The 20,844-nt window shown below is 44.1% G+C and overlaps 1 protein-coding gene across 1 annotated transcript in view; it reads right to left on the reverse strand.

Annotated features, from left to right (window-relative positions):
* LOC124777123 (androgen-induced gene 1 protein-like) overlaps window positions 1–20,611 on the reverse strand; it is a 213,520-nt gene extending 192,909 nt beyond the window's left edge. Inside the window, exon 1 of the mRNA XM_047252409.1 lies at window positions 20,381–20,611. Within this exon, the coding sequence (XP_047108365.1) occupies window positions 20,381–20,587 (207 nt within the window). The 5' untranslated portion in view covers window positions 20,588–20,611. The remainder of the gene's footprint in view (window positions 1–20,380) is intronic.
* Window positions 20,612–20,844: the final 233 nt, after the last annotated feature.

The following is a 20,844-nucleotide window of genomic DNA, read 5'->3' on the forward strand; positions in this document are numbered from 1 at the left end:
GGTCAATAGTAACGCAACTAACGGCGAAGGAAATCCAGGCCGCTGCGCTGCCATCGCTTGCAGGTTGGCAGCTCTGTTTCACCTGGCTGCGTCACCGGCGGCGGCGAGGTGACAGCGCGCGCGGCTATCGCAACAGCATACGCTGTTTGCCGCTGCGGAGAGATGATCACGCGATCTACTTGCCGGAATACTGGGTTAAGGACTAAGGCGGTTACACACTCAACTGCCAGCTTTACAAGCACGTACGTGCAAGCACGCACAAGCAACTTTCGCCTCCACATAGTTTTTTCTCGTACAGGCGTCAATTTGAGCTTCGACTGCATGGAGATTGGACGACGACTATTTGCTCTTTTTGCTCTGTACAGTGTGTAAACTTTTAGATGGCAGACCTCTCCCTAGTCCTGAATCGGTAGAAGTCGGTAAGCGTCGGGAGACTTCGGAAGGCACGCAGTTTCGACTGTTGCCAACATTACGTAGCTTACTGTGTTGTACAAGGTAGCCATTGTCGTCAGCTTCGTTATTGTTTTGCGCTGTACTGTTCTGCGCGTTTTTATTGTGCAGTTGTGCTAAACATTATCAAAATGAGTGAAGAGGCAGTTGCTGGCCCATCTCGGGAGTCGCCAACAACACCTACCGGTAGGCCTACGGTTAGAAGGAAACCAGTATTACGTAGCGATGCTCGCAAAATTATATTGCGTTTGATTGAATGCTGCGAAAGGGAAAGGGAGCAGAAAAAATTGCTTCACCCCATTTACAAATCTTCAGTGAGAGCTGCTACATACACAAACAATGCATGCGTAGCATTGGAAGATTCAAACAGTTTTCCAAGAATCATCCTGGCGTATCACCACAAACGCCTGGCAAGAAAAGGTGATTTTCCATTTCAGATACTTTGTTCGCGATCACTTTGAAGGAGCCCCCTATTTCGACCGAATTAACTTATATTTCATTTTTCCTTGCTACTGTATTGCTTTGTCTGGAAACACCACTGGTTACTGTATTATTTCGAAACATTACAGTACATTTCCAAATTCAAATAAATACATGCAGTGCAGAAGGCATTTTCTTATAAATCTTTCTCTCTCTTTTATCTTAGGAAAAGAAGTGGAGAAATCGAAGTAATGATCGATTATTTCAACCAGCGTGTCATTCACGACACGATAGCGGAATTTTATTCAGTGCGGAAGATTGTGCCGAGCCTGCGGACACTGCTTCTAGTTTTGCACGACAAAATAGGCTGGAAGCGGAGTATTGTCTCGCTGAGAAAAGTACTTTTGTCTATGGGATTCATATGGCGTAAGGTGGAAAACAAAGAGGACTGCGTTGTTAGAACGTCCAGACATTGTGCACTGGCGATCTCGTTTCATTGTTGACATGAAGAACCTCAGGGAAGCAGGCAGAGAAATATTTTATCTCGATGAATCGTGGATCGATAATAACTTAACGTTTAATAAATGTTGGCAGAGGAAGGGTGACTTACCTGAAGAGAGTGTCGGTGGTATCACTACATGGGGGAGCGCATAGTAGACAAACATACATACATTCATTTTTATATATGTAGATTTTAATGTACATGACGATTTCAGTTTCGTTTACGAACAACATTTGAAGCGAGTTTTACTTCCAAGCCTTTCGTCTGCTTTCGTGTAAGCATGACGCGCAATTTGTAGTGCCAGCACTGCAACTGGTAGGCGTGCCTAGTCCCCTCCCCAACGGCTCCTGTCCCGTAGCCAGCCAATGCTTGCTTCCTCCTCTCCCCGCACTCCCTTCACAACTCTGCCGTCTTACAGTTAACACACTGTACAGTTATGGTACGATCTAATTTTTCACAGTCTTGACATACTTCATAGAATGCTAAGTCTGATTCTGCAGTATCATCCCTTGTGGTGTCTTATCACAGTTCTCCTACTGCAGCAGTGCACTGTATTGAAACATTGACTCATCCACTTATGGAGGAACCTGACAAACTGGTATTCACATTGTAAGTGAATGGTTTTGATGTCCCCTTTAGCAGGCCGGTTCACAAATTCCAGTACACACCGCTGCACTGCATTTTATGCTCTGCAGTGTACCACCATGACCGAAACTCTTGGCCGTCCTTCCTCCCTGTCTCTGAGCTGTTTTCTTCTGCGTGCCGGAATGAAGACACCATCTACTACCACAGTTTGACGATGTTCACGTTACACCTGTTGACTCCCTGTGCTGACTGTTACAGTCCACTGCTGGTGCTTCCACGCTACCTCTCCTTCTTCAGGGATTGTTTACTTGGTGGCCAGCAATGAGCTCCCAGCCGACTTTTGACTCAGCACGTTCTGGACAAGCCCACCTATTCCGCCGGCCTAGGTGGCGGAGCAGTTCTCGGCGCTACAGTCTGGAACCGCGCGACCGCTACGTTCGCAGGTTCGAATCCTGCCTCGGGCATGGAGGTGTGTGATGTCCTTAGGTTAGTTAGGTTTAAGTAGTTCTAAGTTCTAGGGGACTGACGACCTCAGAAGTTAAGTCCCATAGTGCTCACAGCCATTTGAACCATTTGAACCACCAATTCCAAACAGCCTCACCCATCGTACTAATGTACGGCCCCTAGCGAGATCACCCAGGATTTTCAGACACTTCCTCACACTGAACTCCGCGTGATTCTGCTCGGTATTGCTGAGGAATTCTTGGCTGACGGCATCAAATCAGTCAAAAGACTAATGACAAAAAAAAAAAGAAAGAAAGAAATCTTACTCCGTCTCGCGGTGACTCGTTGGGCCAGCCAATCTGACGCAAACAAGTGCTGCCGGCATGGTATAAAAGACCCTCGCCCTACCTCATTACTTGTCAACCACCCCCCACGTCAATGTCAGTACTTCCACTTTTAAGTAGGCTGTTTAGGTTTTTATGTTGGTAACGCCACTATATGAAAATCACTGACTGTGCTCTGTGAAGTCTGTGGCTGGTTTGCATTGATGGAATATTTGCTATTGTAGTGTTGGGCAGTTGAATGTGAACAGCGCGTAGCGTTGCGCAGTTGGAGGTGAGCCGCCAGCAGTGGTGGATGTGGGGGGAGAGATGGCAGAGTTTTGAGAGCGGACGATCTGGACGTGTTTCCGTCAGAAAGAGTAAATTTGTAATACTGCATATCATGAACTGATTTTATATATATATATATATATATATATATATATATATATATATATATATATATATATATATATGATGACTTTTGAATATTATTAAGGTAAATACATTGTTTGTTCTCTATCAAAATCTTTCATTTGCTAACTATGCCTATCAATAGTTAGTGCCTTCAGTAGTTAGGATCTTTTATTTAGCTGGCAGTAGTGGCGCTCGCTGTATTGCAGTAGTTCGTGTAACGAAGATTTTTGTGAGGTAAGTGATTCATGAAAGGTATAGGTTATTGTTAGTCAGGGCCATTCTTTTGTAGGGATTATTGAAAGTCAGTTTGCGTTCCGCTAAAAAAATATTGTGTGTCAGTTTAGTGATGATCAGAATAAGTAAAGAGAGAAATGTCTTGAGTACGTTCAGTTTTGCTAAGCTGTTTGAAAATCAAATAACGTAAGAGGTTTATCAGCACAGTAATTCATTAATTTTTCTAAGGGGATGTTTCACAGTCTGTACTGCAAAATCATCACACTGTGCCACTCCACTAAAGGAAGTGGCGGCGTGCCAACTCGCTGCCACGTGTCCTCTGGCAATAGTGCAGCACTTTACACATTCTGGCGGGAAGAAAAAACTGCCTCAAAATTTCTGTTTCGCACAATAATGTACAAACACGAGTCCTCTCTATTGAGGCAGGTAGTTATCCGCGGTGGCACAGTAAATGTGCACTCATTGTCACGAGTTACTTACCTGGCTCTTACACCTGGTACTTCATTTCGAATTCTATGGGATATTAATACTTATCATTACTTTCAAAAAAAATGGTTCAAATGGCTCTGAGCACTATGGGACTCAACTGCTGAGGTCATTAGTCCCCTAGAACTTAGAACTAGTTAAACCTAACTAACCTAAGGACATCACAAACATCCATGCCCGAGGCAGGATTCGAACCTGCGACCGTAGCGGTCTTGCGGTTCCAGACTGCAGCGCCTTTAACCGCACGGCCACTTCGGCCGGCATTACTTTCAATGATCGACTGGAACACAAGGTTGCTGTTGTAGGATATTTACGTTTACCGTTACCTAATAAAGGCTTCTGAAACCCAACTACGCTACTCATTAGCATTTGAAACGATTTTTTCTAACTACCTAGCTCTGCTGCATTAAATTATCATTACCATTACCAGATTCGTCCTTACCAGGCCATGATTGCATTGGTGGAAGTTTTAAAATAAACTCAACTAAACAGACGTATAGTAGACCAGCTAACTGTTTTGCGGTTAAATGTTTTCGGAGTACCGAAGTAATAGTTGAGGTATCACATGTCTGATGAGTTTCGGCGTGACTCAAGTTCTCAAAGGTCTGAAGACAAAATAACACGCCTTAAACTGTTAACTATAATCAGAATAGTACGCTGCATTCGTAGACGTTTAATAATATTGATCTCAGATCCGTCACGTTAGACCGCCCATCCTCTCACGAGCATCGACATTCATTTCTTCACCCTTTTATCTTAGTACAGAAAAATGAATGCGAGATATACACAATATGTAATGAGTTTGAAAACTTTTAAATGTCATTTCCTCTTTTGTATGCAATTCGGCTTTTGTGCCATTTTCAAGCACAGGATTTTATGTCATACTAGCTGAATATCCGGCTTTACCGGAGGATGTATTTATTCCAATCTGCTACCAGTCCATTTTCTCCTCCCCCATCTCTCTTGAATGCCCCCCCCCCCCCCCGTCCTCTCACTCTCTGTCTCTCTCTCGATCTGTGTCTGTGTCCATTTGCTCCCCCCCCCCCCCCCCGCCCCCCAAATTCTCTCTGTCCTTCTCCACCTCCCCGCCTCCCTATGTCCATATCATCGTCCTCCCTCTGTCTATCTTGGCTTTCCTTTCTTCTTTATCTCTTCCTCTCCCCTCTCTGTGTCCATGTCATTCTTCCCATGTCTGTGTCTGTCTCCTCCTTCCCTCTTATCTCTCCACGTTATCACCCATACCCTAATACGATGTTGCTCGTTCTTACCGTCACAGTATTTCTCCTACGAGAGCAATCTTATATGAAAGAATTAACTGTGTACAGGTCATTAAGTGACATTTTGTTGTAGCAATAATTAAAATGAATCATTCCAAGAATGACCTGTTTTTGCAAATCTCCGGTACGCGTGCGTGAAATCCTGTGAGAGGCCCATATCGAAAGCTAACGAAAGTCGATAGCCGATCATGTGGTCGTCGATATTGTGTGTGACGTGAAAATGACGTCCCGTTTGCGGGAATTATGAAACGGGCGTTACCACAAAAGAATCAGTTACAAAGAGTAATAATAATTCGAGGATTAAATAACCTGTGACCTAGTCCGCTCTAAAGAAGACACAAAAATACACTGTGTGAAATTTATTCTGCCAGTGGCGACTCCCACAACGTCATATCTATCAACTATGAGAGGTATGTGGTTTTGTTTGTTGCCTGACAGTAAGTAGTATTGTACCAAGTTTGGTTGAAATCGATCCACGGGTTTACGTAGACTTTTCAACCATCATTTTGCTCGCGTACACGCATTTCACACATATTTAACACGTTTAATTCATATTTGTACACACATTTCACGTATACATCTATCGAAATTCTCCCTGCAGTTTGTTTCCACGCAGTTCAATGTTTATGACGTCGTATCTCCGGAACAAAAATGTTCAAATGTGTGTGAAATCGTATGGAACTGAACTGCTAAGGTCATCAGTCCCTAAGCTTACACACTGCTTAACCTAAATTATCCTAAGGACAAACACACACACCCATGCCCGAGGGAGGACTCGAACCTCCGCCGGGACCAGCCGCACAGTCCATGACTGCAGCGCCCGAGACCGCCCGGCTAATCCCGCGCGGCGTATCTCCTGAACTATGAGTCGTAAAGTGATATAATTTTGTTCAGTGCCATATGTGGATACTGTCTACGAAATGTGTTGCGAATAAAGTTGGTAGCAAAGCAATAATAAATTTCAACGTTATGCATCATGTGACAGTTTCACGCATCGCAGCGTTTATGACTAAATATCTCCTGAACTATGTGTCGTACAGTGATAAAATTTTTGCAATTCACTAAGTGCTTAAATACTAGATGAATAAAATCTGGGTATTGGCGCGTCGTGGGCTACACTTCTTTTTCACCCCCACCCCCGCCACTTTGATTCTTTCCAGGCAGTAAGAGATAAGTTCACTAATTTTAGCTGAATCCAGCCCAGTGGTTTAGGAGGAGATGTGAAACATACATACATTTTTATAAGATGAGTGGATCATGTCATTGACATAAAGCTGTGTCGCTCTTGATAGTAATAGAGTTAACTGATAACAAGAATTAAAATCTCATACTTGAAAGTAACACAAAAGACAAAATTGCAGTAGTGAAATTAGTTAACAGCTAAAAGGGAAAATGACCTCATCTAAAGAATTTATAGAGGCTGCGGGCCCGCATTAAAGTACAGCAAGTTAATGAAAAACTTTTATTCTTACATTAAGCTACTTAGTGAGTTGAAGAGATATCCACATGATGGGTGTAATTATTTCAGGACCAATGGTGAAACACACTTCAATCGTCTTTCAACTGATTAGACAGCAGCATACGAAAGACCGACGGAAATGCTGCGATTCCTCACTATCTGAAGGGAATAAGAAACCTCATATTGCCACCTGTGTGCATCTGTGAAATGCAGATGTAGAATTGCTGCCGCAGATAAATAAATACCATAATTTTTCCCCTTCTGTTATTATTTCTGGAAGATTTTGTCTTATTAATAGCAATATGTCTGTCTGTATCAGGGCCACTGCTTTGTATTTCACTATAAGTAAGACTAAGGAACATCGATTCCGGGCAGCTTAGGTACTTCCGTAAAACAGTGTCGGTTTACAAGTTGTGACATATTCACGAAAAAGTTTTCGGCGATCCAGGGGAATATTTGCTTCATCATAATTCCAGTCTCGGATCACAATATTTATTTGTAATCACGTAATTAATTTTGGCCGGTAATAACCATCTTCACTCCTAGAAAAATGTAGGCACATAAAAATAGCCTAATTTACAAACTCAGTCCTAACTACCCTAACGTTTTTTTTTTCTTTATCGTTATTTCAATTCCCCACAACGGGGGCGGACCGGCAGCGGATAAAAACTGCTCTTCAGCCAAAGGTTACATAAACTATAGTTAAAGATGGTTAAAATATATAAAAGGTGTCACTAACAATGATTTTGTAAAAAATACATAAGTGGAAGATATTAACGATTTTTACATAAGAACAAGTAACAACAAACGAGGACTTTATAAATACATACACAATTAGAATACTGAAGGTCTTTAAAGCTCGACACACGATTTTATATTACAGTTAAAATACATCACTGATGAATGCTAATGATTCTATGGCATGATGCTGATGCTATAAGTAAGACTAAGGAACATCCCTCCTTGTCTGACAGTGATAGGCTTTTGATCTAAAACAGACGAAACAAGAGTATGTTTCATTTACTCGATCAGACTTTTACAGTAATTTTCAACACATTTACTTCACACTGTTCAGCATACCGCCTCTATGAAGATTGCTTAAAAACACATTTGCTTGTATGTGCCTGCTTTAAGACGCCCACACAGATAATAGCAGGGTTGACAAGCATGCATTGAAAGGTGGCTACACTGAGACACTGCGCCAGAGATTGCGCCAAAGAGTATTATTCAGCCGCCTCCACAGTGCTTGTCGAGAGCTCGTAGTAGTCAGTGCCTGTCGAGGACTCGGGGTAGTCTGTGCTGAGATGTCGTAGTGAGGAGTGTTTGTTGAGATGTGCTAGCAGGCAGTGCTTGCTGAGATGTGATTCTGAAGAGTCTTGTTGAGATGTGGTAGTAGAGAGTCGGTGTGGAGAGATTGTAATGTCTAGAGTGCTTTTCATCAATATAAATTAAGGTAACAAACTACTTTTCTTTTTTTTTCATTATTTCAATGTCCTGAATAATGCGTCATTACAGGTTCAATCAACAAAGCATCTGGCTTGTGTTCTGGTATTAGAGTGTAATTCTGCTTTCCTTACGCAATTATAGTATTTCTATTTTTTAATTACTTCAGTATAAATGGTATTTAAAATTTCTTGTCTTGTTGAAGAAGAACCGTGCCAGATGTGTACGTTGAGTCACACTCCCACACACAGAACAATTACACTTGTGCTTTGGTTTAGTAGGTTTTATAGTTGCTGGGGACTTAATTAATTAACTGTGTTAACGAAAATTTTTTTTCATTGTTTGTTGTTATTCTATGCAGTCAGATTGCGTACAAATACTAGTCAGGGCCAACCGTTTACGAGACTTGCGTAATCGGACAGACAGCTACGAAAAATAAAAAGTATTTTCATTAATAATAATTAAGCCCCCATGCAGCATGATCAAGCACGTTGCACAAACGAGCTAGATGGTCTGTAGAGTAATTGTGCGCAAAATTAACCACTGTTCAAACTGCTTGTCGCTTGGTTCATTTTCAAACATGCAAGCTTTTGCGAGGATACCAGAGTACAGGACGACCCAAATGTCCGTTATCTGAAAATTTGATACTTCACGGAACAATGTAGGTAGAGAAGAAAAAATTACCACACATATTTGAAATAGGAAAAAATTTGGAAATTTGTGGTGAGTTCCTCTGGGAGTAAACTGCTGACGTCATCGGTCCCTGGGCTTACACACTACTTAATCTAACAAACTAACTTACGCTGACGACACATACACAGCCAAGCCCGAGGCAGGACTCGAACCTTCGACAGGGGGAGCCGCGCAAACCCTGACAATGCGCCTAAGACATGGGCCATGCTTGAAATAATGTGGGGTTTTATTGAAAGCAAAAAAGTCCACAAAATGATCAACAGATGGCGCTTCATGTAATACAAAAGCAGTTAATTGTGATTTTAGCTAAGACGATGTTCTTTACAACAAACGTTCAACATGTCGGCAGTCAATCATCAACAATACCTACGGTCCTACGGCAATGTTGTGTGCAGAGCTGTACAGCGTATCAGTAGGTACGGTGAGAAACTGCCGCCGGATGTTTTCTTTTAGCATTCGTGATGAGGTCGGACTTCCGCCTTCAGGTCTCCCCACACCCAACAATCACGCGGATTGAGGCCTGGGGACCTGGGAGACAAAGTGTGACGCAAGTGGCGGCTAGCACGCGATCCGCACCCGACGATGTACGCAAGAGATGTTTCAAACGTGTGGCAGTTCGAGGTGGAGCATCAAACCTGCATGAAATTTGTACCTTCAAGCAGGTGTTTATCAGACAGGCTAGGGATGATCTCACCCCATCTCTAACTACGGCTAATTTTATACACGATTCTAATGCGGCGTCACTGACGTGTTGCTGTCCAGCGACATCTGTTGGCCGGTTTTTTCACTCGTCTTTGGTTTCAGTAGAACGCCAAATCATTTCAGACATGTGCGTCAGTTTTTACGTCTCTACCTACATTATTCACTGAATCGTCCGCCCCCGGTAGCTGTGTGGTCGCCGGCACGGTAGGTCAGCGTGTTCGGTCAGAGAGTTTAGCTACTCTCTGCAATTAAAAAATAAATAAAAAAACTGAGTGAATGAATCAACGAACAACCTGAACGGGTTGAGATTTTCACTCTGCCGCGGAGTGTGCGCTGATATGAAAGTTCCTGGCAGATTAGAACTGTGTCCGGACCGAGACTCGAACTCGGGACCTTTGCCTTTCGGGGGCAAGTGCTCTACCAATTTTTTTTTTTTTTTAGATCTCATTTTGTTCTATATTGTTCGTTCAATTCGTTCGATGCGGACGTTCGATGACACCCGTGCAGGTCCTTCGTTGATCCGTTCACTCAGTTTTTATATTACAGAGGATAGCTAACCCTCTGACCGAACACGCTGAGCTACCGTGCCGGCTGGCAACTGAGCTACCCAAGCACGACTCACGCCCCGTCCTCACAGCTTTACTTCTGCCAGTACCTCGTCTCCTACCTTCCAAACTTTACAGAAGCTCTCCTGCGAACCTTGCAGAACTAGCACTCCCGGCAGAAGTAAAGCTGTCAGGGCGGAGTGTGAGTCGTGTTTGGGTAGCCCAGTTGGTAGAGCACTTGCCCGCGAAAGGCAAAGGTCCCGAGTTCGAGTCTCGGTCCGGCACACAGTTTTAATCTGCCAGGAAGTTTCAACCTGAACGGGTGTCATCAGATGTCCGCCACGAACAAATTCAACGAACAATATACACTCCTGGAAATGGAAAAAAGAACACATTGACACCGGTGTGTCAGACCCACCATACTTGCTCCGGACACTGCGAGAGGGCTGTACAAGCAATGATCACACGCACGGCACAGCGGACACACCAGGAACCGCGGTGTTGGCCGTCGAATGGCGCTAGCTGCGCAGCATTTGTGCACCGCCGCCGTCAGTGTCAGCCAGTTTGCCGTGGCATACGGAGCTCCATCGCAGTCTTTAACACAGGTAGCATGCCGCGACAGCGTGGACGTGAACCGTATGTGCAGTTGACGGACTTTGAGCGAGGGCGTATAGTGGGCATGCGGGAGGCCGGGTGGACGTACCGCCGAATTGCTCAACACGTGGGGCGTGAGGTCTCCACAGTACATCGATGTTGTCGCCAGTGGTCGGCGGAAGGTGCACGTGCCCGTCGACCTGGGACCGGACCGCAGCGACGCACGGATGCACGCCAAGACCGTAGGATCCTACGCAGTGCCGTAGGGGACCGCACCGCCACTTCCCAGCAAATTAGGGACACTGTTGCTCCTGGGGTATCGGCGAGGACCATTCGCAACCGTCTCCATGAAGCTGGGCTACGGTCCCGCACACCGTTAGGCCGTCTTCCGCTCACGCCCCAACATCGTGCAGCCCGCCTCCAGTGGTGTCGCGACAGGCGTGAGTGGAGGGACGAATGGAGACGTGTCGTCTTCAGCGATGAGAGTCGCTTCTGCCTTGGTGCCAATGATGGTCGTATGCGTGTTTGGCGCCGTGCAGGTGAGCGCCACAATCAGGACTGCATACGACCGAGGCACACAGGGCCAACACCCGGCATCATGGTGTGGGGAGCGATCTCCTACACTGGCTGTACACCACTGGTGATCGTCGAGGGGACACTGAATAGTGCACGGTACATCCAAACCGTCATCGAACCCATCGTTCTACCATTCCTATACCGGCAAGGGAACTTGCTGTTCCAACAGGACAATGCACGTCCGCATGTATCCCGTGCCACCCAACGTGCTCTAGAAGGTGTAAGTCAACTACCCTGGCCAGCAAGATCTCCGGATCTGTCCCCCATTGAGCATGTTTGGGACTGGATGAAGCGTCGTCTCACGCGGTCTGCACGTCCAGCACGAACGCTGGTCCAACTGAGGCGCCAGGTGGAAATGGCATGGCAAGCCGTTCCACAGGACTACATCCAGCATCTCTACGATCGTCTCCATGGGAGAATAGCAGCCTGCATTGCTGCGAAAGGTGGATATACACTGTACTAGTGCCGACATTGTGCATGCTCTGTTGCCTGTGTCTGTGTGCCTGTGGTTCTGTCAGTGTGATCATGTGATGTATCTGACCCCAGAAATGTGTCAATAAAGTTTCCCCTTCCTGGGACAATGAATTCACGGTGTTCGTATTTCAATTTCCAGCAGTGTAGAACAACGACATCTTGGGTTGTCGGGTGTTCTGCCGGATATCAGCGTCGTACTTGAACGATATTTCGGTCACGTAGCTCGTAACCTTCATCAGGTGCGACCTGAGACTTCTCCTCGAGTGGACCTGGTCCACTATTTATGCCTATGGCCTTCCCCCTCCACCAACGGCTGCAGGCGCGGCCCACAGAGGAAGCGCCTGCAGCCATTGGTGGAGGGGGAAGGCCTTAGGCATAAATACTGGACCAGGTCCACTCGAGGAGAAGTCTCAGGTCGCACCTGATGAAGGTTACGAGCTACGTGACCGAAACATCGTGCAAGTACGACGCTGATATCCGGCAGAACACCCGACAACCCAAGATGTCATTAGATCGCCGGGAAAGCCTGAAGAGTTACATCAATATAGAACAAAATGAGAAAAGAAAGTGGTCAGCGCGATAGATTGTCAATCCTAAGGGCCCGGGCCCGGGTTCGATTCTCGGCTCAGGCACTGGGTGTTGTGTTGTCCTAACCATCATCATTTCATCCCCAAGGACGCGCAAGTCGCCGAAGTGGCGTCAAATCGAAAGACTTGCACACGGCGAACGGTCTACCCGACGGGAGGCCCTAGTCACACGACATTATTATTTATTATTATTCCGCGAATTAGAGCATTTTTGAATGTTAACGGACTTTTGGGTCACCCTGTCCGTGTTAGAGCGGGTGTACCGAAAATCTGCACGCTTGTACAGGCAAATGTCAGTTGCAAGGTATTCGTAGCGACATGAAGCAAATCAGTCACAAACTGCTTTCAAAGTTTATTCGCATGCAAAAGCTAACTTTGTTCCGACAGCATTGAGTCGAAAGCCAATCACGGTGACGCAAAGTAGTGTGTTGCATAAATATTAAAAGGGGACTACAAAAAGTAAATTTACATTGATGATGATTGACGGCCGTTCGAAAATAGATGGAAATAAATTCGCTGTATGCAGAATTAAGCTAAGAACATTAAGTGATGAAAGTAAGAGACTATGGAGTGGGGATGTAGACAGTGTGACGGATGGAAATTGGTATCGGCCCGGGGGCCCTGTTGGATAGCCTAATGGTAAGGCGTTCGCAATAAGCAGGAAATTCGGATTGGAGTTGCGGTCCGGCACAAATTTTCATGTCACCAACGGGTAGAATATCTGTACCTAATGCAGCTGACGCAAAGATATTCGTATTCAGCGAATTTATCTCGATTCATAAACTTGTACAATATTATGGCACGCCAATTAATTTTTACTGAATGCTGCACTACACTTAAATGTGACACACATAGATGAGACTATTTTTCGGTATAGTCACCAATCTTTGTTAACAACGGATACATCGTTCTACCAATCGTTCAATCTCTTGACCATAGAAATCCGCTCCTTGGTCACGGAGCAATTCGAGAACCGCTGCCCGAACGAATGAAGAACAAGTTTGGCGGCACTGTCTTTGGCAGGCTACTTAAATTTTCGTGCGGAACGACCTGATTGACTAATTTCAGTACCAAACAACTGGGAATTATTTACTTGTCAGGACAGCCTTGCCGGCCGGTGTGGCTGAGCTGTTCTAGGCGCTACAGTCTGGAACCGCGCGACCGTTACGGTCGCGGGTTCGAATCCTGCCTCGGGCATGGATGTGTGTGATGTCCTTAGGTTAGTTAGGTTTACGTAGTTCCACGTTCTAGGGGACTGATGACCTCAGATGTTAAGTCCCATAGTGTTCAGAGCCATTTAAACCATTTGAGCCAGAACAGCCTTCCCTGCAACACCCTTACAAGCTATTCATACTGTTTCTGCCACGCTGTATATGCCTCTGTTTACGCCCTGACCTCTCATACTTTCGTGATCTTTCTCATAGCTGTCATTTTTCTAGCAATTGTGATATGGAGTCAGTTCCACAAGAAAGTGTACTCCGTTATCTATATGAAATAAAAGACTCTAATATAAATATATGTTTACGTGAAAATACATGTATTTCTAATTGCACAATTACCTAATACTTAATCCAGTCGCCACCATTGGCACCTTTGTGGCATGCTTTTCACGAGATTATCTGCATATTCTCTCGGTAACGATCTCTATATCGTCTTGATTTTATATGACAGCTGCTTCAAAGTATGTACTAGCTTTCCTTTAAGCTTCGTCTTAATGTACGACCAAACATTTGCTATAGGATTTGCATCGGGAGACACTGGAGGCCAATCCATCGTGAACACCCCATTGTGTTGTTTCCACGCTATACAGAGACGGCTGCAAAGTTTCGGATCATTATTCTCTTGAAGCATCCAGTCTGCCTCGTTCGAGCCAAATAGATTCTTAACGGACGTCAGAAAGCATTTTTAATGAATATTGCGCATTTCTCCAGCGTTTAAATTGGCTGTAAATAAGGGCAAATAGCCAAACCTGCAACCGACAAAATAAAACCTTCAACTTCATACTGTTTATCTATACACTGTGCAAAAGCGCTTTGAGTGCAGATTCGAGACCACTACCGGAGATGAGAGATGTGGCTGCGGGCGTTACATTTAAGATTATGGCGTACAGTTTCTTGTGGAACTGACTGTATGTTTACTTTTCTGTCTTTTTTTTCCAAATTGAAGTCAGTCTTCGGCTCCACAACTGGAATATTTTAGCCGGCCGCGGTGGTCTCGCGGTTCTAGGCGCGCAGTCCGGAACCGTGCGACTGCTACGGTCGCAGGTTCGAATCCTGCCTCAGGCATGGGTGTGCGTGATGTCCTTAGGTTTTTTAGGTTTAAGTAGTTCTAGGGGACTGATGACCACAGCAGTTGAGTCCCATAGTGCTCAGAGCCATTTGAACCATTTGGAATATTTTATTGCAAATAACCTGTTTTGACAGATTAATATGTCACTTTCTGTAGTTCAATGCTGGATTATCACATGGATAAGCGGAAAACAAGTAAGGATCTGACAAATAAGAAGTCCTTCGTTGATGAGCGATAGTAACATGTACAACTTTATAACACTGGCAGCCAGAGGCGTTGAATTGCTTGGTAAACTGAATTTGAATAAAACCGCAAACAGCTGCTAATTGATGGTTTACGCACATGACCAGTTTCGCCGCGTTGAACCAGCACTTCAGGTTTAACACACAGAGACGCCTCCAACGTTCGTAGTCACAGAATCCAACTCGGTAGAGCGTTGTGGCGAATAATGCGTGGGATGAGGCATAATGACGGACTGGTGGGAACCGAGACTGAGCATATCAGATAGTGGGAGATCCCATTTACGACGGCAAATCCTGTAGTCCGTCGTTGCGAAGGTAAATCAAATACAGCTGACCGCTTCCAGAGCTCTCTGAAGTGAATAAATGAACTCTGAGGCTATGGTTTGTGCTACCAGCTGCTGGAAAGATGCCCGCAAGCTAAACGTGCGTGAATCCTACACATAACTCTGATTACTTTCTTTTTTGAAATGAATAGTTTTTGCCTTTCATAGCAGAATGCGGCGAATACACACATAAGGAGCCAATAATTTAAAAACATCGTACGACGATTATCTTTGCTTGCTTTAATGAGGCTACTTTAAGACCTTGTGATGACGGCGGCGTCAATCTATTGCTGAACCCTAATCTCCGACTCTCGCTCGTGCCTGTGATTGCTATCAGCGCTACTGCTTTCTCTTGTTTACCGGTCCCCGCTGGCTTGAGGGGTTATATTTGTTGCTGGATTCTCATTTTATCAAACGTGGGACGCGCGTGATAATCAGCAACTGATTGACGCTACTTAATCGCATCTTATCTTGTACCTCGATGTGCGACGAACTGCAGTCGATGCACAAGTTATGTCCCAGTTCATAGTTCCAATGCGATTGAGGAATTTTTTATCCGAAAACCTTCATACCTTTTGCATATAACCGGACGTGTTATATTTTAAGTCAGAAAAGACAATTGTCGACGATAGAAACATATTTTCTCCAGTTTTTGCCGCTATCACTTCCGCACGGCGCTATGCTTCAGATTAAGGGGCCTGCGGTACTCTCAGACGAAAGTAAAACTTCGTTAAATATTTTAAAGCAAGCTGGTAGTGCTTTTACAAGTACGTTACATGTGAAATGAAATGATCGTATGGCATTGTAGGCCGGGATGTCCCAGTCGCGTTCGGCCGCCAAGTGTAAGTCTGATTTCAGTCGTCACCACATCGGGCTACTTGCGGCCGACGATGAGGATGAAATGATGATGAGAACAACACAACACCCAGTCCCCGAGCGGAGAAAATCTCCAACCCGAAAGGGACTCGAACCCGAACCCAGTGCATGGGAGGCAAGTACGCTACCACCCAGCTAGGTAGACGGACTACGTTAAATGTTACGTGGTGTCAAAAGTACAAAGTACATAACGAATTTGTATGGATTTTAATTTAATCAGGCTTGGTTCGGTATTACGCCATTATTTCGTCTATTAATTTCTTGTGATTAGCGAATCGTAAGTGTTTTTGTAATTAATTTTGGGTTAAAAATTATAAGTGCAATAATTTATATATGAATACAGAAGCAGATGCAATTATAGAAGTGAGTTTTTTTTTACTATATATTTCTCAATGATATTCCTCCCTTTGCGAATCAGTATTATAAATATGTAATTCATGAAATGAGCAATGTACTGGTTTTAAAGTCTTTTTCAATTGCAGTAAATCTCTACTTCTACCGAAGACGTATCGTTTTATTCCAGTGCGTCTCCAGTAATCAAATTACAGGTTCCTCACATCGTATTACTGTACATAATTACTAACTATTACGGAGCAAAATACGAAAGAGTTTGAAGACTGTTTAGAACAACGGTGTGTGTAATGGAAGCTGACGCCAGGGTGTGTTATGTAAAGAGGCGGTAACGAGATCACACCCAATGTTTTGCAATAAATCGATATGCTATTGTTCGAAATAAAGACGTATTTCAGTAGGAAAAGATCTCTAAAACCCCAATCGAGAATTGTGACTGTCGACCAAAGATAATAACATCAAACAAGCAGTTGCTGTTCGCAACAGGCCGACTTTTGAATGGTACGTCTGTAACAAGTATTATGTCCGAGGTACAATTATTGTACCCCGCGAGTTGATATCAGTTTTTCTCGGAAGGATTCGTGGAAAAACAAAAATCTCAAGAGATCAGTAAAGGCCAAAATGTGCGTCAGAATTCTGTTCACTGGATGCAGATATTACAGTCTGAGTCCGCAATAAAACTGGAGACGTATGAGCCCAAGGAATTACTCCTGTAGTCACCCAATGGTTGCAGAAATTCCAACACCGTCGTAGCGTCCATCTCATTAATAACGCCAAAGAACATGTAACAGGTTCCATGCTTCCACGAAGTTTTATAGAGTATGGCCGTCAGCGGGATATTCTTGCTGTGGTAAGTCGCATCCGTGCAGTGCCAAAGTACCTGACGACGAAGACGAAGTTCCTCCGCAATCGATAGCAAATAAGTTAAAACAATAAACGCAGCTGAGTGGTAAAGTAGTAGAAGAATAGCCTTTGGTCTCTATAACAAAATATTTCACAGCTGCCGTCTCCACTTTACATCATGGAAGCAACAAGATAAAATTTATATTCGTGGAATGGGGAGGGGAGATAGAAACAAACCGTGACTTCCCTCTCACAATCCCCCCACCACCACCACCACCCACCACAGAAATCACAATTTATGATTTCCCGGTATGTTAAATTTAAAGCAATAACAAACGTCACCACATGCAACAACTCCCACATGCTTTACAGGATGTAAACAAACCAGAGAGTGTGACTAAAGTTAATGTTGAAAGATATTGCGTTGGATCTTTGAATGTTAGCTTAAGTCATCATACTCTTTGGTTTGTTTACAACTTGTGAAGCACGTGGGAGTTGTTGCCTGTGGTGAAGTTTGCGTTGTGCTGTAAATTTAACATATAGGGAAAACATAAGTTTATGTGTACCAGTACAAAACCCATGGTTGCTAATACAGGTCTCTGTAAGTAATGTCTTCAAGTCGATCTTGCGATATAAATAATTCCTGACACCTCGCCACACTCATCGCTTACTAGTTTCGTTCTTTTTTATCTTCCCGCAGCTGCTACACAACTTCCCTGACAGTGATGCAATCATTGAAAGTGTGTACCACTTGATGGTGAGTCGCTAGGTGACCTGAAATCAGTCATAGGGGCATAAAACCTGAACCAACACAAAAGGCGACTGACTGCCGTCTCTTCTGATAAGCTTTACGCATCACAGTCGCAATGTTCCACACCCACAATGGATAATAGTTTTAAATATTAGGTCTACAACTTTGTTTCCGCCGTTTTGCACTAGATGGCAGTGGGGGTAAGTGGTGGTTCAGGTCGTCGTTAAAGTGTCATACAAGTTCAAGCATATGTAAACATAAAGCCATCAATATATTAGTCGGTTTGTGATTGCGCCATAAAGTTATTTTCGACTGAATGTGTCAACTTACGAGTGCAACTCTCGTCATTTGCTGGAAATTTAATTTTCGTCTTTAATATGGAAAATTTGCGACTGAGGCTATAAAATGCTGCATAAGACCTTTGTTGAAGCACCTGTTAGTGAAAGAACGTGCAGAAAATGTTTTCAACGCTTTAGAAACGGTGATTTAAATTCGAAGACAGGCACGGCGGTGGAAGATAGAAGGTTTTTCGAAGCTACTGAAACCAACGGAAACAGTCGCAGGAGATCATTATCGAAAGCAGCTGATGCGTTTGAATTGAACACTGAAAGACAGACGACTACAGTACAGAGATAGACACGAAAAGGTGATTTTTCAGCATGGCAATGCTCGAACCAATGTCGCGAAACCCGTCAAAACATACTTGGAAACGTTGAAGTGGGAAGTCCTATCCCACCCGCCGTTTTCTCCTGACATTGCTTTCTCTGAATGCCACCTTTCCCGATCAATGGCACGCTACCTGGCTGACCTTCACCTCCGGTCACCTGAACAAGTGAGTAATAGGATCGATTCATGGATCTCCTAAAAAGACACCCAGTTCTTTCGCAGTAGAATACGTATTCTGCCCGAAGGATGGACAACGTAGTGGCCAGTACTTTGAATTGTAAGGTTTTTGTAAGTTTTTCACAATAAAGTATCAAACTTAGAGAAGAAACGGCAGAAGGAAAGCTGTAGACCTAATAAATAATTTTAGTGATGAAGACGCGAACGGGTTACTGACAGTGGGTAGTGTATACAGACCATATTGTGGCTTTGTTGTAGACATCCACAATAGCAATACATATATACATACATACATTAATCCTTGTTCCATAGATCATGAATACGATATTTCGTAAGCATGTGGAACGCGTCACTTCAAAATAAGTTTTCTTTACACAAAATAATTAATTAATTTTTTTAAAGTTACTACTTCATATCTAAGATTTCATCTATTGAGTAGAAGCAGTAGTCATTCATAAATTCTTTTAATTTGCTTTTAAATGTTGGTTGGGTATCTGTCAGCCTTCTAATACTATTTGGCAAATGACCAAAGATTTTTGTGGCAGCATAATTCTCCTCTTTCTGTGCCCAAGTGAGATTTAATCCAGAATAGTGAAGATCATCCTTTCTTCTAGTGTTGTAGCTATCCACTTCGCTGTTATTTTTGAACTGGGATGGGTTGTTAATGGCAAATTTCATAAGTGAATATATGTATTGCGAAGGTACTGTGAATATCCCAAGTTCCTTAAATAAATGTCTGCAAGGTGATCTTGCGTGGGCTCCAGGTAGTATTCTGATTACATGCTTTTGTGCAATGAACACTTTCTCTCTTAATGACGAATTGCCCCAAAATATGATGCCATATGAAAGCAGCGAATGAAAATAGGCATAGTAGGCTAATTTACTGATACGTTTATCACCAAAACTTGCAATAACCCTAATAACGTAAGTAGCTGAACCTAACCGTTTCAACAGATCATCGATGTGTTTCTTCCAATTCAATTTCTCATCAGTGCACACACTCAGAAATTTTGAGTATTCTACCTTAGCAACAGACTTCCGTCCATAGTCTATATTTATCAATGGTGTTATGCCATTTCCTGTACAGAACTGTATAAACTGTGTTTCCTCAAAATTTAGTGAGAGTCCATTTGCAGAGAACCACTTAATAATTTTCTGAAAGACATTATTCGCAATTTCCTCAGGTGATTCTTGTTTCTTGGATGTGATTACTAAACTTGTATCATCAGCAAAAAGAACTAACTTTGCATCTTCATGAATATAGAGTGGCAAGTCGTTAATATATATTAAGAACAATAAGGGACCCAAGAATGAACCCTGTGGGACACCATTCTTGATACCTCCCCAGTTAGTGGACTCTGCTGGTTTTTGTAGACTATCTGTACTGTTAATTTCAACCTTCTGCATTCCTCCAGTTAAGTATGAATTAAACCATTTGTGCACTGTCCCACTCATACCACAATACTTAAGCTTATCTAGAAGAATTTCATGATTCACACAATCAAAAGCCTTTCAGAGATCACAAAATATATCAATGGGTGATGTTCGGTTGTAACCTGAAACGTGTCGTTTCAAACAGATGCTGACGAGCTGACCCCCCACTGTGTAGTATTCTACGAGGAGCTGCCGTCGTAATGAAGGAGGAGTCGCTCACCAGGTTCCAGTAGGTGACGAACTTGCAGTTGCCCATGTTGTAGAAGACGTCTGACAGGAAGGGCCCCACCCTGGCGATCTTGAGCTGCGCCGCGCCGTGGATGCCGACCAGGTAGTGCAGCACCGCGACCACGTGTAGCAACCGCGCCGCCGACGCCATCTGCGTCGACCTCGTGAAGCGCGAGACACCCTTGGCGACTGCTTGCATGGTTAGGCGTGCAGTGGTACACGACGTCCGCGCTCGCCCGGCTTTTATACAGCATGAATCCGACGTTGATAACGTTCTCCGACACGCTTATATTTTACGGCGGACTTCGCTCCGGCGGGTTGCGTAATCCGCCCTCGGTGCAGCGGTCTTTGAAGGCGCTCACCCGGCTGCAGGTCTCCCGCTCTGTCGGAATGACAGCGTCGATCTCTTGGAGCCTCCGTCGCCGGCGTCCGCCGGTCCGTACTGCCAGATAAGGT

This window comes from Schistocerca piceifrons, chromosome 2, assembly GCF_021461385.2.
Source record: "Schistocerca piceifrons isolate TAMUIC-IGC-003096 chromosome 2, iqSchPice1.1, whole genome shotgun sequence".
Lineage (NCBI taxonomy): Eukaryota > Metazoa > Arthropoda > Insecta > Orthoptera > Acrididae > Schistocerca > Schistocerca piceifrons.